The sequence below is a fragment of the Theropithecus gelada genome, chromosome 3, assembly GCF_003255815.1.
Source record: "Theropithecus gelada isolate Dixy chromosome 3, Tgel_1.0, whole genome shotgun sequence".
Taxonomy (NCBI): domain Eukaryota; kingdom Metazoa; phylum Chordata; class Mammalia; order Primates; family Cercopithecidae; genus Theropithecus; species Theropithecus gelada.
The window spans coordinates 80619333-80645943 of record NC_037670.1 but is presented as its reverse complement, the minus strand read 5'-3'; the positions used below and the strand labels follow the sequence as shown (position 1 = coordinate 80645943).

Genomic DNA, 26611 nt, shown 5'->3' with positions numbered 1-26611 from the left:
AGACACTAAACTCCTATGGGAAAGAACTGTGACTTACTCATTTTTATACTCCTGCACCCAGAATGTCCTTTCAAGGTTAACTTTTGTATCTACTTCTAAGATGTCTTCTTCTGAGGTTATAGAAACCACATTAAAAACTTGGCTGAACATCTCATTAGCCTTGTCTGTCTTCCACCTGCTTCAATTATATCATTCATGGGCTTTCTTTGGTTTCTGACCCAACTGGCTTCACATCTTCACCTCCTTTCTTACTAGATTGCTCTATTGGATTAGGGAACCTAGCTTCATAAAATGTACTGACCTGGAAATCAGGCAATTATTTCATGGGTTTCAAGAATTGCAGCTGCAAATGTAAGAATTTCAATAGGGCCTCCAAAACTACACAGTTGAAGAGGGAGTCGTTCATAGCTTAGTCTATAGGATGATGTTCCCTGGACTTGCACATTTCACAGCCTATAAAACTGTATGTGTTCACCCTGGGCTTCAGTCCACGGCTTAGCCATGGCCTAAAGCACACCGTGGCAGGAACTGTAGCACCACCTTGGTCTACCTGCCTGTCCAGGGGAGGTGTGCTAGACATAGTGCTTAGCACACTATTGAGTTGGTGCTCCATAAGTATTCATTGAAAAGGAGACATCACAGGAACTTATGACTGATAAATCACGTAAATTAATAATGCATCTGAATTCTGTCTAGTAGAGTAACTGAGTATGAATCTCTAAGAACTTCCAGGGAATGAGTGGATTTTCCCTCCTGGTTTGGAGGTGGCACAGATCCAGAATCTTTTCATTCACTCTGCTTTCAGCCCAGTTAAACAAACATTTATTGAACACCTACTATACACTGACTGGTGGGGCAGTTTCTGCTTTCAAGGAACTCCAAATCTAATGGGGAGACAGCCATTAAAGACATACTTAGGATACAGTGTGAAGCAAGCAATACTATAACCATGTAGAAATATATAGGTGTCAAATAAAGGAGAAAGTGACTAATTTTACCCTGGGGAGTCAGGCCAGGCTTTGTAGAAGTGGTGGTCTATGATCAAAGTTTTGAGAAATGAGTGGGTTTGTTTGGTGATCAGCAGAGGGACAGGATTTTCCATGCAGAATGGACAGCATATGCAAAGGCATGGAGAAGTGAAATACCCTGGGAGAGCAACTAGTTAAATTTTTCTGGGGCTTAAATGGTGAATTACTGCATGACAGAAGTCAGCTTGAAGGAGCTTATGTGGTATTCCAAGGGCTTTGACTTTATTCTGTAGGCCATGAGAAGTCAGTGAAGATGTTTTTAAATTAAATTCTTTTAATCACTCCCTCCTTTTGAGAGCATTGTAAATTCACATGCAGTTGTAAGAAATAATATGGAGATTCCATGTACTGTTTACGGAGTTTCCACCAATGGTGACATTTTGTAACACCACAGTACAAGATCACAACCAGAACGTTGACACTGATGTAGTCAATTTACAAACATTTCCATCACCACAAAGATCCCTCATGTTGTCCTGTTATAGCCTTACTCATTTTCCTTCCACTCTACCCCCTCTTTTAACGCTTGACAGCCACTAGTCTGTTCTCTATCTTTATAGTTGTGTCATTTCGAGAATGTTATACAAATAGACTCACAAAATATGTAACTTTATGGGATTGGTTTTTTCACTCACTGTAATTCGCTGAAGAGTCATCCAGGTTGTTGCACGGATCAGTAGCTCATTCCCCTTTCTTGCTGAGTAATAGTCCAGCACAGTTTGTTTAACCATTCATCTGTTAGAATACATCTGGGTTGCTTCCAAGTTTTGGCTACTATGAAATAAGCTGCTATAAGCATTCATGTAGGTTTTTCTGTTAATATAAGTCTTCATTTTTCTGGGATAAATGCCCAAGAGTGCAATTGCTGGTCGTATGGTAGTTGTATGTTTAGCTTTTTAAGATACTACCAAGTTACTTTTCAGAATGGCTGTATCACCAACCATGTAAGAGTAATTCAGTTTCTCTGCTTCAGCCTCAGCATCTGGAGTGATGACCATTTTTATTTCAGCTATTCGGGTAGGTGTGTAGTGGTATCTCATTGTGGTTTTAATCTGCATTTCCTTCTTCATGCGCTTAATTTGCATTTTCCCTTTTCATATCTTTTCATGTGTCTATTTGCCATCTGTATATTTTCTCTGGTGAAATGTCTATTCATGTTCTTTGACCATACTCAAAATGCATTGTTTGCTTTTTACTGTTGAGTTTTGAGAATTCTTTATGTATTCTAGATACCAGTCCTTTGTTGTGTGTGTGGTTTGCAAATATTTTCTCCCACCTTGTAGAATGCCTTTTTATCCTAACAAAATCTTTCACAGAACATCAATTTTTAATGTTGATGAAGCCCAATTTATCAATTTTTACTTTTATAGATCATAATTTTTGTGTCAAGTCCATTTTTCCTAGTCCTAAGTCCCAAAGATTTTCTGTTTTTGGTATAAAATTTACAGTTTTATATTTAGGCGCATGATATATTTTGAATTACTTTTTGTTTAATGTGTAAGACAGGTCAAGGTTCACATTTTTGTTTATAGATGTCCAATACTGAAGCACAATTTGTTGAAAAGGTCATATTTCCTCCATTGAATTGCTTCTTCATCTCTGTCAAAAATCAGTTCAGCATATTTTTGTGGATTCATTTCTGGGTTTTCTATTCTATTCCATTAATTTGTGAGTCTGTGCTTTCACTAATACCACTCATCTTGATCACTGTAGTTACAAATTAGGCCTTGAAATCGAGTAGATAGACTCCTCACACTTTTTTTTTTCTTTTTAAAAATGGTTTAACTGTTCTACTTCCTATGATTTTCTGTATAAATTTTAGAATACTCTTATCTATGTCTATAAAAAATCTTGCTGGGATCTTGATAGAAATTGTGTTAAATCTGCATATAATTATAGGGAGAATTGACATATTTGCTATGTTTCATCTTCTTCCAGTCCATGAACACAGTATGCATCTCCACTTATTTAGATGTTATTTGATTTCTTTCATGGGTACTGCATAGTTTTTAGCATACAAGTCTTGTACATGTTTTGTTAGATTTACATCTACATATTTCACCTTGTTATATGATTCACCTTGTTATATGTTGTAAATATGATTTTATTTTTATACAAGAATAAAATTGATTTTGTATGTTTATCTTAGATACTGTGACCTTGCTAAAACTCATTTATTAGCTCTAGAAATTTTGTTAATTAGCTTCCTTGGGATTTTCTATGTAGATAACCATGTCATCTGCAAAAGGGACAATTTTACTTCTGTCTTTCTTATCTGTATGTTTTTAAATTTTTCCTTTCATCCCTTATTACACTGGCTAGAGCTTTCAACACTATGTTGAATAGGAGTGGTATAACTGAATATTCTTGCTGTGTTCTCATTTTTAAGGAAAAGCATCCATTTTTTGCCCTTAAATACAATGTTAGTTGAAGGTTTTTGTAGATGTTCCTTATCAAGTTGAAGAAATTCCCCTAAATTATTATTTTTCTGAGAGTTTTTGTCATGAAGGAATGTCGAATGCTGTCAAATATTTTTGTGTATCAATTGATATGATCATGTAATTTTTCTTCTTTAGCCTATTAACATGGTGGATTATACTGATTGATTTTAGAATAGTGAATGATACTTGCATCCATAGAGCTAACCCCACTTGGTTGGGTGGTGTAGACTTTGTCTTATATATTATTAAATTCTATTTGTGAAAATTTTGTTAAAGATTTTTGCATCTATATTCATGATATATTGGTCTGTAATTGTTCTCTTTTTGTACTGCCTTTCTCAGTTTTGGCATCAAGACAATGCTAGCTTCATACATCAATTGAGAAATATTCCCTTCTCTTCTATTTTCTGGAAGAGACTATGTAGAATTGATGTTAATTTTTCTTTAGAAATTTGATAGAATATTCAAGTCATACCATGTGGACCTAGAGCTTGTGGCGGGGAGGGGGGGCAGTTTTTTATTACATACTAAACTTTCTTACCTACTTCACATTGGATGAGTTTTGGTAGTTTATGTGTTTTGTTGTTGTTGTTGTTGTTGTTTTGAGACGGAGTCTCATTCTGTTGCCCAGGCTGGAGTGCAGTGGCACAATCTCAGCTCACTGCAAGCCCCACTTCCTGGGTTCACGCCATTCTCCTGCCTCAGCCTCCCGAGTAGCTGGGACTACAGGCGCCTGCCACCATGCCCAGCTAATTTTTTTGTATTTTTAGTAGAGACAGGGTTTCACCATGTTCGTGAGGATGGTCTGGATCTCCTGACCTCATGATCTGCCCGTTTTGGCCTCCCAAAGTGCTGGGATTACAGGCATGAGCCACTGCACCTGGCTGGTAGTTTGTTTTTTAAGAAATGGCCCATTTCATCTAAGTCATCAAATATATCTGTGTAGCACTGTTCACAGTATTCCCTTATTATCCTTTTGATATCTGCATGGCCTGTGGTGATATCCCCTGTTTTATTCCTGATATTCATAGTTTGTGTCTTGTGTTCAATCTATTGTTGAGAAAGACGTATTGAAGTCTCCAGTCATAATTGTAGATTTTTTTATTTCTCATTTTAGGTCTAACAGATCCTACTTTATATATTTTGCAACTGTATTGTTTCGTGCATAAATATATAGGATTGTTATGTCTTCCTTGTAAGCTGACCCTTTTATTATTATATAATGTCTCTCTCTGCCTCTACATTTTCTTCATTCTGAAGTCTACATTATCTGATGTTAATATAGCCAAGGTTTCCTTCAATTAATATTTGCATGAGCTGTCAACCTGTCTATATAGTCAGTCATATTTGAAGTGAGTTTTTAATAGCACATAGTTGGGTCATGTTTTTTAACCCACTCTGCCAATCTCTGTCTTTTAATTACTATATTTAGACCATTTACATTTAATGTAATTATTGATATGTCAGGGCTTACATCTGCTATTTTATTTTTTGTTTCCTGTTTGCCCTCTTTGTTTTTCATTTATCTAGTTTATTTTTCCTGCCTTCCTGTGGCTTACTTGAACCTTTTCTAGAATTCCACTTTATCTATTGTGTATCTCTTTGCATCATTTTCTAAATAGTTATACTAGATATTACACTATATATACATAAATAACTTACCAAAGTCTTCTGATGTTATCATTTTGGAAGAGTAAGTAAAATGTGGAAACCTTACCTCCCTTTACGTCCCTTTACTTTCTACTCTTTGATATAATTGTACTAAATATTTCCTATACATACATTTAGAACATTATCAAATAGTGCTAACATTTTTGCTTCAACCATCAAACATAACCTAGAAAACTCAAGAGGAGAAGGAAACATTATTGGATTTAGCCACATTGTTGCTTACTGTGTTCTCTCTTCCTTTCTGATCTCCCAAGGTTCCTTCTCTTATTGTTTATTTTTGTTTAGAGAACTTTCTTTAGATATTCTTTTAGAGTAGTCCTGCTGGCAACAAATTCTGTTAGTTTTCCTTCATTTTATAATGTCTTTATTTCCCCTCCATTTCTGAGGAATATTTTTGCTGATTAGAGGGGATTCTAGGTTGACAGTTCTACCATTTTAGCACTTGAAAAATATTGTGACTCCATGGCTTCTGATGAGAAATCTGTTCTCATTCAAATTGTGTTTTCTCTATAAGTAAGTTGTCTCTTTTCTCTGACTGCTTTCAAGATTTCTCTTGAGATTTTAGAAGTTTAATTATGAGGCTAGGTTCAGGGGCTTATGCCTGTAATCCCAGCGCTTTGGGAGGTCAAGGCAGGAGGATTGCTTGAGCCCAGGAGTTCAAAACCAGCCTAGGCAACACAGTAGACCCTGTCTCAAATTTTTAAAAAGAAAATAATAATAATAATAATGAATCTTGGCATGGGTTTCTTCATGTTTATCCTGTTTGAACTGACTTTCTCTGTCACAGATCAAGCAGAGGAATAAGGTGCACTCCCTTATTATGCCAGACGGAGGAAGAAGTTCAAGTTCCCTACTGGGCTTCCATTGCTCCATTGACACCTGAGGAAGGATGTAGCTTTGTTATCACTGGGAAGGGGTGAGAGTTTCAGCTCCCCACATGGTCTCTACTGACACTGTGTATGGAATGACCTCATTGTCACTGTACAGTGCTATAGTCCTGATTCTCCTCTAGGCCTCCCCTGACACTCAGCCCAGCAGGGAGGAAGGGTGATGCTTGGTTACTGTCAGTTAGAAGTGGCAGTCTAAGCTCCCCACATATTCTCCACTGACATCATGATGGGAGGAAGGCTGGTTTAGATGCAAGAGCCAGCTCCCTGCTTAACTTTTTCTGATGCCACCCCAGCAAGGGTGTTGAGATACCTTGTTACAGCCTTGTGAGGGTGGACATCCAGGTTTCCCAGCAAGCCTTTTTTGGAATGGGTGAGGATGGGGCCACAGCTCTTTCTGTGATGTTTGCTGGGAGTAGAGCATTTATTATCTAAAAGTTTTCTGTCTTGCTAGGCGTCTCCTTTCCTGGTCCTTAGGCAGAGAGTAGAGTTATGTTGGGGCTCTTTTTTGTCTGTACCTGTTGTCATTTCAAGGTTTTTATCTTTTTTAGCTCAAAGTCTATGGTATGTGATAAAAAAGAAAACTCAGGGAACTCATCACCATGTTGTTTCTTGGGTCCCAAGTCTTCTAGTCACTCTGCCTTCTTCTTTTTGCCTTCAGAGTATTCTTTTGTTTATTTTGTATATCATATCCAGGGGTTTTAGTTATAATTCATGGGATAAATAGAAAAATGTATGTCTTATTTTATCTTCCTAGAATATGTGTGAAGGCTTTTAAGAGGGAGAATGACATGGTCAGATTTATCTTTTAAAAGATTGCTCTGGCAGGGAGGAGAATTCATTTCACAGAGGAAGATGGAGACTCAGTGGAATCCATTACATAAGGAATGATAAGGATTTAAAATAAAGTTGTGGCTGTGAGAATAAAGTAGAATGATCTGAATAAGACAATTCAGGAGTCAGGATCAGTGGAATTTGGTGACTGATGAGGGAGAATATGATTTGTAGGTTTTCAGTTAATATTGCCTAATAAATAGGATGGTACCAATTCAGTTAGAAAACACAGGAGTAGGAACTTGTATAGGGATGAGGAGAAATTATGAGTCCAGTTTGGGAACTAACACTTTAGGGGTTTCTATTTTCTTCTACTTTTGGTTAATAAATAAGTTTGGCAGTTTCTTTGTGATGGCAATTTTCCATCTTAAGTATGCTTCCTTCAACTAGAAATTCAGAGAATGGGATGCTTCCCCTTTTCTTAAAACCTAACTAGCTCTCCAAATAAGATATGAGTGGGCAATAAGCATATTAAAATATGCTAAACATTATTAGTCATCAGAGAAACACAAATCAAAGACACAATAGATCAATATTTCACATACATTAGGGTTAAATTTGTTTAAATAACCATACCATGTGTAGAGGAGGATTTAGAGAAATTCGAACCTTCATACATTGCGAACAGAAATATAAAAGAGCAAAATCACTTTTGATAACAGTCTGGAAGTTCCTCAAAATGTTGAACTTAGAGTTACCATATAATCCAGCAATTCCATTCATAGGTATATAAGCAAGCTAAATAAAAACATATACATACTTTTAAAAATAATATACAAATATCCATAGCAACATTATTCACAATAGCCAAAAATTAGAGACAACCCAAATGTCCATCAACTGATGAAAGGAAAAATAAAAAGTATATCCATACTATGGAATGTTGTTCTGCAATATAAAGGAATGATTTGCTTATACATGTTACAACGTGGATGAACCTTGAAGACATTATGCTAAATCAAAAACATAGCCAGTCACAATAGACCACATATTGTATGACTTCATTTATATAAAATGGCCAGAATAGGCAAATCTATAAGAAAAGAAGTATTTAAATAGCTTCCTAGGACTGGGGGTATGGAACTCAGATGGAAAGTAACTATTGAGCACAGGGCTTCTTTTTGGAGTGACAAAAATTACCTGAAATTAGATTACGGTGATGGTGGCACAACTCCATAAATATACTAAAAATCATTGAATTACATCCTTTAAGTGGATAAGCTTTATAATATGTAAACTATATTTTGATAAAGCCATTTTATTTTTTAAAACTAAATAGCAGCAATCATCTTAATATACATTTTAATTTTTAATTGTGAATTACGTAAATAATGGTTAGTCCTTTTATCCTATGTTCATTCTTCCTTCTGGATTCAACAGTCTTCCTGAGGTGTATCCTTTAGCAGTTATCTCAGGAAGGACGTGTATGATAAATTCTCTCAGAATGAGTTCACCTGAAAAATGTCTTTATTTTGCCCTCAGTCTTAAACAATATTGCTCTCAGTTTAAAATTTCAGGTCAACAGTATTCTTCCCTCATCTCTATACAAACATTATTCAGTTTGACTTCTGGCTTCTAAATAGACTATTGGGAAGTCTGCAGTCAGTTTGACGATTAATCTATGATAGATACATCAGTTGTGATTAGTTATGTCTGAATAACAGAAACTCAAAATTCCAGTTAGATTAAATGAAGTAAAGGCTTGTATCTCTGTTATATAAAAATCAGAGATAGAAGTTTATATCTCTGTTGAGTGAGATGTAAGCCTTTCAGAACTGATATAGCAGCTCTGTTTCACAAAATCTTTAGATTACCAGTCTACTAACCCTTGGGTTTGAGCATTACCATTGTGGTCCAAGATGGCAGCTAGAGCACTAAGCATTACATTTGTGTCCTAGGCAGCAGGATGAAAAAGGGATAAAAAAGAAAGGGGATGAAGACTACACAAAAGCCTCAAGAAAGTTTCCAGAAACCTTTATTTGACAGTTCTGCTTACATGCTATTGACCAGAACTTAGTTACACGGTCACACCTAACTTTAACTCTGTTTTTGGATATGGGGACATAGGCCTAGCTAAAAACTGAAGTTCTTTTAACATAGATAAGACCAAACTCAGCTGGGCGCAGTGGTTCATGCCTATATCCCAGCACTTTGGGAGGCCAAGGCAGGCGGATCACTTGAGATTACGAGTTCAAGACCAGCCTGGCCAACATGGTGAAACCCTGTCTCTACTAAAAAAAAATACAAAAATTTGCTGGGCGTGGTGGCACATGCCTGTAGTCCCAGCTACTAGGGAGGCTGAGGCAGGAGAATGGCTTAAACCCAGGAAGCAGGGGTTGCAATGGGCCACAATCGCGCCACTGCACTCCAGCCTAGGTGACAAGAGCAAAACTACCAAAAATTTAAAAATAAAAATAAAAATAAACACTAAACTCATAGTCTCAGACACAGTAAATAACCTGTCTTTTCTCTTCAATTATCTTTGGTGTTTGCTCATCGTCTATACTGTTCTACAGTTTCATTATAATGTATCTGCCAATAGATTTTTATTTTCCCGCTTGAAACTAGGTACAACTCGTCAGTCTGAGGATTCATATCACTAGTCAATTCTGAAAAATTCTCAGTCACTAGATCTTCAGTTACTATTTTGTCCATATTCTCTCTGGTCTTTCATTCTGAACCCCTACTAATGTCTGCTGGCCCTTTTCATTCTGTCTTCTGTAGTGTTTGACCATTCTTTTACATCCACCATTTCTCTGTGCTACATTTTGGATAGTCTCCTCAATATATCTTTCTTCTGGTTCATTATTTCTCCTTTTAGTCCTATTCAACACAGTTGGTAAACTGTGTTTGGGTTTCGTTTTGTTGGGGTTTTATGCTATATTTTACATTTCTTGAAGTTCTACAGATTATCTTTAAAATTTTCCATTTTTTTCCAAGATCTTGTTCCTTTCTTAGAGTTTCAACTCATTTTATATCTTCTGTCATTCTTAAATAGACCTAGTCTTTTTTTTCCAGTTTGTCATTATACCACAGGTTGAACATCCCTAATCCAAAAACTTGAAATCCAAACTGCTCCAAAATTCAAGACTTTTTAAGCCCAGCATGACACTATAAGTGGGAATGTCACATCTGACCTCACATGACAGGTCGCAGTTCAATGATGATTTAACGTACAGAAACTTTGTTTCACGCATGAAATTATTTAAAATACTGTATAACGTTACCTTCAGGCTATGTGTTTAAGATATATATGAAACGCAAAAGAATTTTGTGTTTAGGCCTAGGTCCCATCCCCAAGATATCCCATTATGCATACACAAATATTCCAAAGTGAGAAAAAAACTGAAAATCCAAAACATTTCTGGTCCCAGGCATTTTGGGTAAAGGATACTCGACCTGCATGTCAAGTTCTTAGGCTCTAATTATCTGTGTTCACTGACTCTTGCTCATCATGGAGGATTGCTGCCTCTTATAGATTTTTTATTTTGTTTTTAATTTTGACTATGAGCTCATACTTAGTTGGCCTTGTTTACTGCATGAGAGTATGTTATGACTTGGGTTGTATTTCAAAAGATTTTTCATTTGATTCTGCCATTAGTAGCCCAGAACTAATGTTTGTTAATTTCTTAGGCTCAAAGGGTTCCTGGACCATTCAGGTAGTTTCAACTGCCCAGGGAAGACTTCCTCAAGAGCCAGAAAAACCAAGCAGGTTACCTTACTACCTCCCTATGTTAATGGATGAGTTTTGTTTTCCTGGTCTCTCTTTTATCGAAGACATAGCCCTTGTTTCAACTACCTATTGATGCATAACAGGTCACACCAAACTTGTGGCTTCCAACAACAGTAACTACCCATTTTGCTCACAAACCTGCACTTTGGGAAGCGCTCAGAGATGGGCTTTCCACAGGGTCTCTGTTTCCTCACAGCATTATGACACTACTCTAAGAACAAGTATCCCAACAGGCAGCAGGTGGAAGCTGTCTCTTCTGATAATCTAACTTTGCAAGTCACATCATATCATCTCTGCCACATTTACAGGCCACCCAGACTCAAGGGAAGAAAACAGAGGCCTCGCCATCTCAGTGGGAGGCTTGTCAGCATCACATTGCAAGAAGAGCATGTGGGATGGGAGATATAGTTACAAATATTTTTGGAAAACACAATCTGCCATATGTTTTAAGAGTCCGAGTTAGGCAGAAGTTTCAGATCCAACTTCCCCACCCTGCATAGCCCAAGGTCTTATCTCCTTTCCCCATGTAGATGTTAAAACATGTGTTACTAGATTCCATGGACTTAACAGCACCACCCTCATGCAGCATAGCTGCAAAATCTGCACACATGTTAACAGCTTACCGTACTGATATTAAATTCCTCCTTCATTTCTGGCACCTGTGGGCTTCCCTTTCTTTATTGCAAGTTTAACTATGCATTTAAAAGTATTTTTAAAACATTTCACTCAGCATTTCTATGTGCTTGTAAAAACTGAGAAGGTTTTCAGGTTATCCTCGTCTGTCTCTTGCAGAAACCTAAAACTTCATCTTAACTTTATTCAAAGGAGTATACATTAAGAGGATAGAGGAGGAGATGCTTGGAATGCAACAGCCAAGCCACGTCTTCCTTGCCCTCCCTGGGGTCACATTACACACAAAAAGTTCTATTCTTATTTTTCAATTATGTAAGCTTGTACACATGTAGCAAGAGTAAATATTTGCTATTATCTCAATAGGTGGTACCACAATTCCCATTAAGGGAGCAGAAACTGGTGTGCATTTAGGCAAAAATAAGTTGAAAGGAGTATAGAATGTGAGACGCTAAGGACAAGGGTGTGAGCAAGAGAGATAGTCAAGCTGCTGCTCTACATGAGAGATCCCAGGAGTGGCTTTGATTCCTAAAAGGGAGGTGGAAATAAAGGTTAAATAATGGAGGAGGGTAAGGATAAAAGGATGTACAGTGGTAGGTCAGGAACGGCATGGGCGAAGTGGTCTTTAAAATTTTTGTTGGTGGTAGAATGGCTAAATGGACTGTTGAAAATCAAACTGAATTTAAATGGTCTGCAATTGCAGTGCATAGTGTGGATCTCTCTTGTTCATCCTTTCTTAATCTTCAGTCAAGTTCTACTTTGACCAACGCCTTTGGTTCTCCAGAAAAAAGAAGGAGGAGCTTTGTAGCACATCTGAGACTATGTCAGAGCAATAGGAAGATAGCCAGAAGCAAACAGAGGAAAGCAATCGACAGAGGTAGAAAATCAGGGTCAGAAGAACACCACCGTCCCGGGTACTCACGGAAGCATTGGGGAGTGCTCTGGACTTCCAAATGTCAGCACACAACAGCAATGTAAGCCTCTTCACCTTTATCTCAATGGACTGGGAGTTTCCAGCTGACATCTGAGTTACATGTATGATCCATAAACTCCTAGAAGCTACTTATGGTATCATCAGCCAGTCCACTGGTGGACCACTGGCTAACATATTAGGGACCTAGAGATATGTCTTTGGATATATTTAAAAGACTCTATCAAGCACATTCAAAAAGAAAAGGCAGAGTGAGTCTCAGTGTCCTGCCCCCTACCCCCATACACATGCCAGTCCATCACTCTGACCACGGCCATCAGTGCTTTCCAGGACACGGTGAATATTCCTCCGCTGGATGGGCTCCTGCAGAGAGCTCATGACCCCATGACAGGGATGTCATACAAGGGATTTGAGCTTTAGACAGAGTGGTGAGCACTGGACTGGATCATTTGTAAACTCTACTAACTTGAAATCTTTCAAATCCCAGTGAATACATCTGTTGACTGAACCAAACTAATCGGCTTGCCTGATAACAACTGTGTCTGATGAAAGGGGTGGAGAAAGGGGGTAAGATAAAGAGGTGGAGCCCCTTGTGGGCAATCAGAGAAATTTTGGGTCAACATAAGTTGCAGTCTAACTGTGGCTCTGAAACACAGATGTGTCACAGGTCACTGGGGGAGCTGGGAGAGGATGATTATAAGTGTAGGAAAGAAGCTAGTAGCCAGCCGTCTTGTGTTCTTTTGTGTTGCTTGCGTGGTTGATTGGTTGGTTGGTTTTTGTGGTATGAAAACTTAACAGGAGAGCTATCTTCTTAATGTATTTTAAAGTGCACAATACCATATTGTTAACTACAGGGATTATGTTGTACAGCAGATCTCTACATCTTATTCATCTTACATAATGGAAACTTTATACCCATGGAGCAACAACTTTCCGTTTGCTCCTCCCCACACCCAGCTCCTAGCAAACACCATCCAATTCTGTGTTTCTATTAGTTTGACTATTTTTGCTTGCCATAGCACCCAAAATGTACCTGATTTGTCTGTCCTGGATCCCTTATATGGTTCTGTCTAAAACGTAGTACATGCCCCTGAGAACACTGAAAGCCCAGCCACCAGCCACATACCCCCACTCATGGTATTTCTCAGTCATTCCTCCCACTTATTTCTTCTTCTTCTTTTTGTCTTCATCCATCCCCAGTTCAAGCTCCCTTCTTTTGTCACCAACTCTCCTAGCTATAACAACTGATCTAGCAAAGTTCCCTGACTGAACTCTAGCACTGTCTCAGACATGATTTTTAGTTCCCCCTGGGGCTCCACACATGGCATCACCATGTCATAGGTGCTGCCTCCCTCTATTTCAATCAACCCGGCGCTCACCCCACTGCACACCTCTGCCTCCCATTTCCCACCTCTGCTGAGGGAAGGGGATCATTCACCCAGCACACAAATACAAAAGGCCTCCCCTTGCTTCAGTCCCCCATCCACCGTAAGTACTCCAGCTCTTTCACAGGAAAATCTATTTCCAAAAATACCTGGATTTTTAATTAATCTCTATTTTCTTATTGCTTTTGATACCACTATAGTAGTCCCCCATTATCTGAAGGGGTACGTTCCAACAACTGCCTGAAACCAGGAATGGTGCCTAACATGATTGCTGTTAATCAGAACACGATTCTGTTCATGTCTACCATCCGCAAATTTAATAATACTTCCATCTTAACTAAGCACTTATCCTGTCCTGTGGCTGTAACTTTTGTAGCTTTAGTGTAACAACAAAACTAGCACAAATTTCTGTTTCCTTCTTTACAGTTTCACAGACAGAAAATTTGCTCTCCCTGTGGATCTCAGCAACCTTGGCATACAATTTATTTTTATTTTTTTTCTTTATTAAGGCAAGAACTTTCACCTTTTCACTTAAAGGAAGCACTTGATGGCTTCTCCGTGATGTATCTGAATTGCCAGCATCAGTAATCTTGCACTTTTTACTAAGTGCACTTCGAAATTGCACTTAGGCAATTCCTAAATAAAATCAGGGTGATTTGAACACAAGCACTGCAATCTGATAAACAAGAGGGCTCCTAAGTCACTAACTTGTGGGTAGCATCTACACATGCATCCACTGGACAAAGGGAGGATTAACATCATGGGTGGGGCAGAGTGAGATTTCATCTCGCTATTCAGAGCAGCACTCAGATCAAAACTTGTGAATTGTTTATTCCTGGAATTTTCCATTTCACATTTTCAGACCACTGTTAACCACAAGTAACAAAACTGGGAAAGTGAAACCGCGGATAAGGGAAGACTTTTGTATTTTCTTTTCCACAATTGCTCATCTTAGGGGAGAAATTAGTCCTCCCTCCGGGAAGCAATCAGAACTCCAGCATAGAGCTGCCCAGCCACAAGAGCTTTGTGGGCGCTGTCTCCCTCGCTCTGGCTCCTCCAGTGCCCTGGACTCCCGACAGAAGCTCTGTCCAATGCACTGAATGCAGTGTCTTTTACATCTTCTAGAGGAGAGAGACGAAATCAAAATCTGGGCTTTTTCTGCCACACTGTGGCCATGTCTGAACACTACATGTGGCCTTCATTCCCTTACATGTGGTATTGAGAGTTGTTTTCATTGAAGATTAGAAGTTACCTTCTTTACCTGTTATCCCCATTCAAGCCCTTAAGCCTCAGCTGATGCTCGCCTCCTCCAGAAGGACTCCCTTGAATTCACCTCCATGCCAGGTTGGCTGAGGCCTCCCCGTTCTGACTCTCCCAGCTCCTCCTACCATTCGCTAGCATTTCCCTCCACACGCTGTATTGTAGCAGTCACTTCTGTCTCCCTGATTAGATTGCGAACTCTTTGAAGACAAACCGACTCACCTGTGTTATTTCCAGGGCTCACAGATGAACAGAAAATTCTTCAATAAGTATATATGAAATTAAAGAAAAAAGAGAAGAAGAGAGAGGAGGAAGGCTGAAAACTCAGGGTAATAACAACCACCCACATTTATTGAGCGCTTGTGGTATACAGTCCCTGTGCTTCATATAATGGATTCCAGGGTATCAGGGCCAATATCCACCTCTGCTGCCCCAGCTTCATCCAGCAATTGAAGGGTCCATGTCTGTCCTGTCAGGGGCTTCCTGGACTCTAGTCCTTCATATAGTCCATGACCAACATCTGTTCCGATGTTCAGTGACCACTTAACATGTTTTTAAGTATTTTAACATTCACCCTTGCATGTGATCATCCACAACAACTTGGAAATAAGAAAGGATTGTAAATGCACCAATCAGCACTCAGTAAAAATGGACCAGTCAGCACTCTGTAAAATGGACCAATCAGCTCTCTGTAAAATGGACCAATCAGCAGAATGTGGGTGGGGCCAAATAAGGGAATAAAAGCAGGGCACCGGGGCCAGCAGCTGCAACGCTGTTGGGTGGGCTTCCAAACTGTGGCAGATTTGTTCTTTCACTCTTTGCAATACATTTTGTGGCTGCTCACTCTGGGTCTACGCTACCTTTATGAGCTGTAACACTCACTGTGAAGGTCTGCAGCTTCACTCCTGAAGCCAGCGAGACCACAAGCCACAGGGAGGAAAGAACAACTCAGGATGCGCCACCTTTAAGAACTGTAACACTTACTGCTAAGGTCTGCACCTTCACTCCTGAAGTCAGCAAGATTACCAACCCACCAGAAGGAAGAAACTCTGGACACATTTGAACATTTGAAGGAACAAACTCCGGACACACCATCTGTAAGAACTGTAACACATGAGGGTCCGCAGCTTCATTCTTGAAGTCAGCAAGACCAAGAACCCACCGGAAGGAAGCAATTCTGGACACAGTATTGTCCTAGGAGCAAGGTGAGGAAAGTGTGGCTTAGATGGGTTAAGTTACCTGCCCACGGTGGCACAGAATTCATAATTCTGGACACAGAATCCAACTGCAGGCTTGACACCAGCGCTTACATACCTAATGGTTTCTGAGGACTCTCCCACTAGCATGTAGGAGACCCTTGAAGACATATTGTGGAGGGGTTTGGGGAGTGTGTACACTGGCAATGGGAAGGCTCACAGATGTTTATGATGTTAGGATAAGGAGCATTTAACGGAGCAGAAAGGGGCCTGCTTATGCAGTCTTCATTCAATCAGCGTTTGCTTCTACACCAGGCACAGTCAACCAGACAGGGCCCATGGGCTCAAGGAGCTGTCTGTCTAATAGGGAGACTGACAGATGCATAAAATAGACATCTCCAGGGAGGAGGGCTTTTAGGGCTTGGTACTACAGGGCAGCTTCACCGGCATCCCAGAGAGCAGGACTAACAAGGGACCCAGAGCCAGCTGACTTCATCCCAGAAGTCCCCAATGTCAGGAGCCCCAGCCACAGTGGGTTCCAGGAGCTCCTCACCAAGTTGAGGCCTGGACCTGAGCTGGGCAGGTCAGCTGTTCCCCACACTGCCCTGGTGCCTACCATGCAGTATCCACATGGGGTAACTTCCATGCGGCACCATGTGAGGTGCCCACCATGAAGTACGCACATGAGGTGCCCCGCTGGCTCACCCTGCCCACTGCAGAGCAGGGCAGTGCCCACACCCGGTGGCTCTCGCCTTGCAGCTGGCCTTGTGATGGATACCATTCTCAAACCATTTGCTGGTTGGAAGCCGGCGTGCCTGCATTCACACAGCATTCTCAAGTCAAGGTCATTCTCAACTTCTCACTCTCCTGGACACTGTCATTCTCCCAGCATTTGTGAGGGGAAGAGATCTTCTCTGCTTCCTTTGAGTCCCCCTCCCTCCCTCCTCTCTAACCCCCACTTCTGGGAAAATGACTTCCCCATGTTACTGTATGTGCCCACAGTTACTAGACAGATGCTCCAATTGAAGTCAGGTTGATCAGAAGCCACTGCTTGAGCCTGCAATGATGGGGCAGGGGTGGTGACGGGGCCTGGTAGAGCCAGAGTCTCACAGGACTCACTCCACAGCATCCACCACTATAACCAGCCCTTCCCCCGTCCCCACTCCCAGATCTTCTCTGCTGACCCCTAGAGGGTCCAGCCATCACAGCAGAAGCTCTGGCCCCCCATCCCCATCGTGCCTGATTCCATGCTGGGCAATGCACACTGTCAAGGCTTTCTGTCTTGTTGGAGGCAAAACTTAGAGAATGTTGCAGTACTTCATCTTCCAGTCTCAAAAAAAAAAAAAAAAAAAATCTATCATCTGAATCCCCCTAGTCTTCCCAAACTGAACTCTTCATTCACACCACACAATGAAGGTCAGTTTCAAGGTGGTAAAGTGAAGTGAGCATCAATCGGACATGCTACATTAAAAATAATTTTTTTTGCCTTCCTAAAAGTCACTTAATCTTTCCCTCTCTAGTATTGACTACAAAAAGACTTAGTAGCTCATGTGCCATCTGACTTTTTCCAGGGCAATGCGATTAACTCAGGAGATTTTTTTTTCTCCTTTTTTCCCTATATCAGTCCAACCTAATTGGTTTGCCACTAATTACTCGTTTCCTATACAGATATGTGTTCATCATGTCCTCACTTGTCTCAAGCTAATAAGCTTTCAAGAGATACATCATCCTTTCAACCCAGTCATACAGCTGAGAACTTCACACAAGAAATCACCTTCCTTTGTCTGTGAAAGGAATAATTGCCTCCACTCTCATACAAGGACCCCCCACCTTCCTCTGTCCTGTGGTGAGCCTCGGGAACTCCCATGGGGGAAGGGGCACCCAGCATAGCCCTCACAGCGTGGTTGGGTCACGATTCCAGCTTATTTATTTGCCTGACTACTGCTCAGGAGTTGAAGGAAAAAAATGGGATAAAAGCATATTCTTCAACCTCATTGAGCTGCGGGATGAAATATCTATTTTGGAAATAATGATTCCAGGTAGGAGGGCAGTGAGGAATGGGGCTCATGAGAAGCGAGTGTTTTATTACACAATTTCTAAAATATGAGCACTTCATGCTCTTTCATTATGGTACATTATTACAGTTCTATAAAAATCATTTCTGGGAAATCAATCTCAACATTTCAAAGCCTTCCAAAAAGTTGGGAGGCAGAGTTTATAAGAAGCCCTGTAAATAGAGAAATTATACTTTCAGCTTTACGTAATAAGATTTACTATGGCACTGTCCACACTCAGACCTAGTCAACACTGCATGAGGAATGCAGTGACTGGGGATTTGTAGAGTTCCTCCCATGCCACAATTTCAAAAGACAGCAACATTTTTCACTGCCCTGGAAAAACATCATACAGCATGTGAGCTACTAAGTCTTTTTGTAGTCAATACTGGAGAGGGAAAGAGTAAGTGACTTTTAGGAAAGCAAAAAAAAAAAATTTTTTAATGTAGCAATGTCCAATTTTGAATATTTTCCAAGTGAGAAAACAGAGGCCTGGATAGTGTGAGTGAAATTACTTTTACTGAAAGCCAGTGAGGCAGCAATAAATCTGTTTCTGTTTACAGCTCTACCATTTCTCCACTTGGTGCACAGTGGGTTTGGGGAGCATCTCCACTCCACCCTGATCCGTGTCTAGTATTTCCACTCCCTTTGGAATCCGGGTTTTCATTCCAGGGAGTGCATTAACTTGCTGGATAATTTGCTGATCACACTGTTACAGAAACCATTTAGAGGCTTTAGACTCCTACTCTTTCACAGGGATCAAGACCTGGAGACAAAGCAGTCAAGGGAAGCCCCATGGCCTAACCACAGCCCTAGGAATATCCCCAATGCCTAAGGAAACCCATTCAATCCATCTGAGCTTCAAAATGTCACCAAATTGAGGAAGAGCCAGTGGAGTAAGTTCATAAGTCCATGTTGAATGGTGATGATGCCTTCATAGCTACAAGCATTTCATGTACGTCTCCTCACTTTATCTTAAAACATTCATAAAAAGGATAGTCCACAGCACGTCTCAAACTCTAATGTGAACAGGCATCCCCTGTAGATTTGTTAAAATACAGATTCTGACTCAATTGGTCTGAAGGAATGGTGGGGGGACTGAAGCTCCACATTTCTAAAAAGCACCCGGGTGATGTCGATTCTGCTGCTCTGAGGACCATACTTGGAATTGCAAAGGCTTAGAGCACAATTTGGAAACCACAGTTCTAAGGACTGAAAAGGCAGTAGCAATGAGTAGCTCACCAGCCTGGGCTCAAGTGGGATATTAACCAGATGATGACATTTCCTACATTACTGTTTTATTAACACCTGATAGGATTGAAGAGCTATACCGCACAGGGGAAAGATCTCTGGAGAACATTTTCTGATGGAGACCAGGAAAGGAGTGAAACAAGATTTACTCACGAGAGAAGCGGGCCAGTGATCTGGCATTCTTGTGTCCAGCTTCATTTGCAACTGGGAAAAAAAAAACATAGGATACAATTTAAAATAAAGCACATGTGTCCACCAAATATGCCCCAATACAGCCAATCCCCTGGATGCTTTGACATCAGGCTGTATTTAAGACTTTTTGTAAGTGAATAAAAGCAACTTCACTCCCTCTGTTTCTGTATTTCCAAGGCTGCCCTCAACACCTAAATGACGTCAAATGTCTCAATCATTTTGATTAGAATATTTGGATGAAGATAGAGAGGATCTCAACAACATCCAGTTTAGTAGGCCTAAAGAAGTTAATTGGCTTACATCCACTTAGTAAGAGGCATGCGCACCAGATTCCAAGCTAGTGGACGTCCTTTGGCTCCAAGAGTCCTCTAACAGGGCTGTCTGTCAACACACTGATGCACCCCAAGCATCAAAATGAGTCTGGTTTCCTAGGATCCATAGGGGCAAAGCTGAGGCAGGAATTTGGGAAGATAAAAAGCTGGTTTATGTTCAGAAAGATACTAAATTTAGACGCTAACAAACAGGGACGTTCATCAATAAAATTGTTCAGAAAACTGCCCTAGAAACCTTACCCCTAAAGCTTCTCAGCAGGGCAGGCTACCTCCAGCGAAAAGCCTCCATATAATTTATCATTGGATATAGTCATATTTAATGCCCCTTATAACTTAGGAACTCATTTTATTGGGTAAAAGAGATGGTTATTAAGAGGAAACACAAGTTTCACTCACTTTAAATAGCATGTTTCATGCCCATAAACATTATACCTTGGTGGTTATATGTATACATAGCAGACAGACATGGGTATTTGTGATCTACTTGAATAAACACCCAAAGCAATCAATAAGAAACACGTGTTCATTCTAGCTGAGAAAAAGCACTCAATGCATCAGCAGAATAAAGGAGATTGCTAACGTCATCATGAATGTATGAGAAGTTGCAGCAGCAGGACAAAACCAATACAGTAACTACTTTCTAAACTTATTACATGATTTTACAAAGAATGAAAAGTTGAAGAATTTATTCCACCATCTCACAAAGGTAAGCATTTTAAAATTTACTACATTTGGGCAATTTTAAAAAAATTAATAGATTCCATCTCAGTATCTTTTGTTTTTCTGGCATTAGCTTTGCCTCACCATCTCCACTCTATTACTAATAAGGGCAATTACTAATTTGGGCAATTTATTACTAATTTGGGCAATTTTAAAAAATTAATAGATTCCGTCTTAGTATCTTTTCTTTTTCTGGCATTAGCTTTGCCTGGTCATCTGCACTATTACTAATAAGATGTTATATAAAAATGACCAGCAGGGGGAGACAATAATTCATCCAGCTCCCATCCTCTGTCAAACGGCAGCATTTCAAAAAAAGAAATGGGCCTGGCGCGGGTGGCTCACGCCTGTAGTTCCTGCACTTTGGGAGGCCAAGGCTGTCGGATCACGAGGTCAGGAGACCAGCCTGCCCAACATAGTGAAACCCCATCTCTACTAAAAATACGAAAAATTAGCCGGGCGTGGTGGTGGGCGCCTGTAATCCCAGCTACTCGGGAAGCTGAGGCAGGAGAATCACTTGAACCCAGGAGGTGGAGGTTGCAGTGAGCCGAGATTGTGCCACTGCACTACAGCCTGGGTGACAAAAGTGAAACTCCATCTCAAAAAAAAAAAAAAAAAGAAAGAAAGAAATGAAATAATTACTACACTCTGTACCAAATACATTTTAAAAGATTTCCAATTCAAAAAAAGATCCAGGACTTCTAAGAGCAATAGCTATTCTTGCTGTCTTCTCAAATGTTTTGTAGAACCACTACATGAATATAAATAATTCACATTCATATTCCTGCCTCCATTCAGAGCTACATCCAAAATATTTCAGAACAATGGTCAGCTATCTCGGTAGAAGTCTTTAACCACAACTGCATATCCTCACATCAGGAAGACTTGGATGTTATCATAGCTAAGTATTAAAAGAAATCTTATGAGCACTTGGAAAACTCTCAAGAGTTTTCTATAACCAAAGTTGTCTTATAATAAAAAAAGTAAATAAAAGGAAGAAAAGAGAGTGGGGAGGGAGGGATGGAGAAAGAAGGAATGAGCCCCAGTTAGGTATAGACATGAATTTCCATGACCTTGAGTTCAACTTGTTTCTTCCATTTAGACACTGTAAATGTCTGAAGAAAGAAATAGAGCTGGGTGGGGCATAGTGGCTCACGCCTGTAATGCCGACACTTTTGGGAGGCTGAGGCAGGAAGAACACTTGAGCTCACGAGTTTGAGACTAGCCTGGGCAACATAGTGAGACACTGTCTCCACAAAAAAAATTTTTTTCAATTTAGCTGGGTGTGGTGGTGCATGCCTGTAATGCCAGCTACTCAGGAGGCTGCAGTGGAGGGGTCACTTGAGCCCAGGAGGTTGAGGCTGCAGTGAGCTGTGATCAAACCACTGCACTCCAGCCTGGGCAACAGAACGAGACCCTATATCAAAAAAAAAAAAAAGAAAGAAAGAAAGAAAGAAAAGAAAAGAAAAATAGATCCAGGATTTTACCAAAATCTTTGCTGCAGAAACTTTAAAATGACATTTTAAAATGGGATTACAAAGACCATTGCAATTGCTGAGAACACAAGCAACCACCTAAATACTCAGTTTGGAGTCTGCACATTCTCCAAGAGTATGTACATTCCTCCAAGAATAAAAGAACAGAGACACCAATGTCGCTATTTCACGTGCAGTAATAGCCACATCTTCACTCAGCCAGACCTTCCCTCCCCACCACCCTATCCAAGGATGGGAATTGCTGACCCAGATCCAAGTCACGCCAGGAAAGGCAAGAATCAGGATCCAGGCTAGTGGGACACCAGGAGAGTTTCCTCTATCCAAAAGGAATTTGAACCTCACCACCAGCGTGATTTCCCTACAAACATACCCAATGCCACACTCCACTACTGGAGGGTCTCCCAGCCCCTACAGAACACAATCCAGCTCACCTGCCCCAACTTATTCTCCCACCTCATTTCCCAGAGCATCCTCTAGCACTTAGTCACATGCGATAGATGGACAATGCACTTCACGCACTCTTTCTGCCTGGCTTTGGCTCCTGATGCCCCCTAGTCTTGGTGCACTCCTCCCTCATCTTCACCTGGCCAACTCCTTACTCATCCTTTAAGATCCAGGTGGAGCGATTCACTTCTGAAAAGTCTCGTCGCTTCACACCCCACCTTCTCCATCCCCCAGATCTCTGCCCATATGTGTAACTCCCCTTCCCACACCTGCCTGTTGTTCTCAAACTTCAGCAGCATCAGAACCACTGGGTGGGTTTCTTAGAATACAGTTTCTAATTTGATGCATCTGGTGTGAGGCCCAAGAATTTACATGTCTGACAAGCTCCCAGGTGATATGGTGGATGCTGGTCTGGGGACCATAAAAGCTACCCCACCCAAGGCAAGGATCATAACTTTCTATCATTGTATTTCCATTCCTTTATACAGTGACTATGCATTCAGTCAATATTTTTGGAATTCAGGTAGACTTAATGCCACAAATGGCTTAGTAGACCAGACATCTCAGACTGCCTTCCAGATGACTATAGAAAGTCCCAGGTGTGTTTTGTTTGGTCTCACAGTGCTTTTAATTTTTGAACAATTGTCAGCCCACATTTAAAACCAAGAGATTTCAAATAGAAATACATATTACTGGCTTCCTTCAAATAACTGGGGTGATTGGAATACAAGGCCCCCATCCCACATGACAGCCATGGTTCACCACTGAGATGCCCCCTCGGGTGGCTCTGCCTCCTGGATGTTCAGAATGCAACTCTATACTGACTGTTGTTGGACTGTACAGTTCGCATGGTCTAGAAGGTAGGTGAAAACAGAACCTCTTAAAGAGCTTAAAGAATTAAACTAAACCTCAACAGATGCTAGCACCACAAAAGTGCTATAGCCCAGCTCACCAAGCCCTTCTGTCCCCAGTGCAGAACTGCCCAGATGCGTCCACCAGCATGCTGCAGGCCTGCTCAGACACACCCAGCCTTCTCCACCGGCACAGGAGCCCTCAAACACTGCTGCTTGCCTTGCATGTTTAAAGGTATACAGCAAGCTTTCACGATAAAGTAGATGTTCCGTTTATCAGGTGCAATTAGAGCTTAAATGTGGTGAGATCTTATAAGAATGATTATGTAGGTTTATGGAAAGTTATCTACGCCATACTGCTCACAAAATACAGATTCCAGTTCAGAATGCATAATGATTCTGTCGACGTTCAGTTGAGTGTCTAGGCTACATGTGTATATAGGCACAGAAGGATGAGTAGAAGTGTGGTCACCAGATATATTAACAGTTAATTCTCCTGTGTGGTGGCATTTGAGAAAATCTGTAACTTTTGAAATACTTTTCTGCGTAAACTCAATAGTTTATGATAATCATGTGTTTATAATCAGGAAAAAATGTTTTTATTAGAGGGTATCAGACAATTGGTTATTGCTCTGTTTCAAAATCCATATATTATTTTGGGTGTGTGTGTATATATGTACATGTGTATGTATATGTATGTATGTAAATGAATTTTTATACATACACATGTATAAATGTTTGTACTATTTTTATACATACATGTGAACATATATACATATTTTTATATACATGTATGTAAAAAAACATACATATATATAAGATGTGTTTTAGATTCTGATTTAAGAGTAGTCCTGGATCACAGAATCCAAGGCACCTGCCATCTCTAGTCCAAGAGGGCTCCTTGTAGGACTCAAGAAAGGCATCTTTTACTCCTCACCACAGGGATCCCACACATTTTAAGTCAGTGGTTTTCAGCCCTGGACACACATGAGAATCACCTAGGGAATGTTACAAAATATTGATGCCCAGACCGAAATATTGATGTTGAGAACAACAGGGCCTCTAGGGGTAGGACTCAAGCATCAGTGTTTTTTAAGCCCCTGATCCCAATGAGCAGCCGAGGTTGGGAAGCACTAATAAATGGTGCAACTCCATACATCCTTACCAAAGCAACATTCAGGGAGGAGGACGTGGCTCTGATTCCTTCAAAAATAATCACCCCCATTCAGTTCTTCTTTTCAGGATGCTATTGCTTTGTCAAAATCCTGAATCAAGCAAGGTATATCTCTGCTTTAAAAAAACTTCAGCCATTAAGATGCAAACCTAACTATGGAGACCTATTAGTGGGCAACTCTGCATTGTAAAGAGTTCTTTATAAAAGGATTCACCTCGCATTGCCTCCATCCTTCAGCATATGTGGACTGAGCTCTGCCTGGGCACTGGGCAGTGAACTAGACTCGAGGAGGGTTGCAACAATGGATTCCACCCAACCTGGACATGCAAGCAAGTAAGGAAGGCAAACTGTGCCTTTCAATCTGAGTTTATCTAAGTGTGATCAGCTAGGGAAGTGACTTGATGATGATGATGATGATGATGATGCAGTTTCCTTGGTCCTGTGCCAGATCCACTGGGTCAGAATCCCTGCAAGTGAGGACAGGACTCTACGTTTTAAACCAGGGGTCCCCAACCCCTGGGCCACAGAACCTAGCAGCCCATGGCCTGTTAGGAACCGAGTGCCCAGCAGGAAGTGAGAAATGGGGGACTGAGCATCACCACCTGAGCTCCAGGTGGCATTAGATTATCATAGGACCCTATTGTGAACTGCACATGTGAGGGATCTAGGTTGCATGCTCCTTATGATCATCTGAGGTAGAACAGTTTCATCCCAAAACCATTCCCCCCAACACCCGTTTTGTAGAAAAAAAAAATATGTCTTCCATGAAACCGGTCCCTGGTGCCATAAAGGTTGAGAACCACTGTTGTAAACAATTGCTCCAGAAGCCACTTGGACACATGAATGTCTGAGAAGCAGCAATCTAAAGGAAATGTTCCCCTGGTGTGTTTGCTGTAGGTTTTCCCTCCCAAAAATTGGCCAGAAACAAATCTCAGAGTAAGTAGTTGCCATGGAGACCAATAGGAGGAGGCAGGTGAGACAGTAAGATAACTTGGAGCAATGAGCATCCTAACCCCAGGCAACTCGGAGGGCTCTGATGTCCCAGCTATGACACAAACAATACAGGACATCAGAAAGGACAAAGGAGAATAAGGGGGAAGCTAAGGTAGGCCAAACCGTTGTGGTGGTGACCTAGGCAGGTGCACACTGCTTTGTAACCAAAACACTGCCACCCTTGTTTTGAAAGCCCTGGCACCTGGGTAAGCATAAATGCAGCTGGTGTCCTGGGTGCTAGGGCAAACACACAGCGAGTAGCCAACCCAGGGCAGAGCCTGGCTTCCTGCAAGGAAATCTGCCCTGTGCACTGGTTGGCTACTGCTTTACCACAGCCCTGGGTCTGGCCCAGGCATTCTCTCCAAGTGAACTCTTTTGGGAAGGCTGGTGGCTGGAATGCCAGGCACCACAGATTCCCAAAGAAGAAAGCACTAGAATGAGGTTCCAGGCACTTTCACTAGTTACTATAGAAAGTGAAGCTCAGAATTACTCCAGGTGTTTGACCTCACCTCATCTTACCTTCAACTTGCAAAGACCCAAGCAATAGCAAGGAAAACAGGAAGGAATGCTGGGGGGAAGGAGACCTGGTGCAAAATCATCATTAACTATCCTAGCTCAGATATCATCTTCTAGGTGGGACCTTCCATGACCACCTATTAAGACCGCAGCTCCCGACTGCCTCCTTCCTCTAGTCCCCATCCTCCTTTCCTGGTTTATTCCTCGCTACGGCACTTATCACCTTCTCATATGCTCTGTACTTCAGTGGGTTTATTGCCTTTCTCCTTCCGTTACAATGTAAGCTCCACACAAGCATAGGTTCTCTGCCAATGAAAAAGCTGTGATCTCCCCAGTGCCCAAATGCCTGGCGTGAAATATTTATGGACTGAATTAATGACCAGCCTCCTAGCAATCTACCATTCAGAACGTGATGGAGCCAAGGATATTGGAAGGAGACACGAAAAGGAAGGTGCAAGGATATCACATCCCTTGAACACCCTAAATACCCATTCAGGTCTTCAAAAACCAGACACTGAATAAATCACAGATACCAAATAAATCTGCAAACACCCAGTCATGGTCCCTGCCTTCACACTGAATAACACTGCCC

The 26611-nt window shown here is 41.0% G+C and overlaps 1 protein-coding gene across 4 annotated transcripts in view; it reads right to left on the bottom strand.

Moving 5' to 3' along the window:
• The window catches only part of PDE1C (phosphodiesterase 1C), a 661967-nt gene that overhangs the window by 428820 nt on the left and 206536 nt on the right, over positions 1-26611 (bottom strand). For all 4 annotated transcript variants that reach the window (XM_025380636.1, XM_025380634.1, XM_025380635.1 and 1 more), the window contains exon 2: positions 19455-19505. In XM_025380636.1, coding sequence (XP_025236421.1) covers positions 19455-19505 — 51 coding nt within the window. The remainder of the gene's footprint in view (positions 1-19454; positions 19506-26611) is intronic.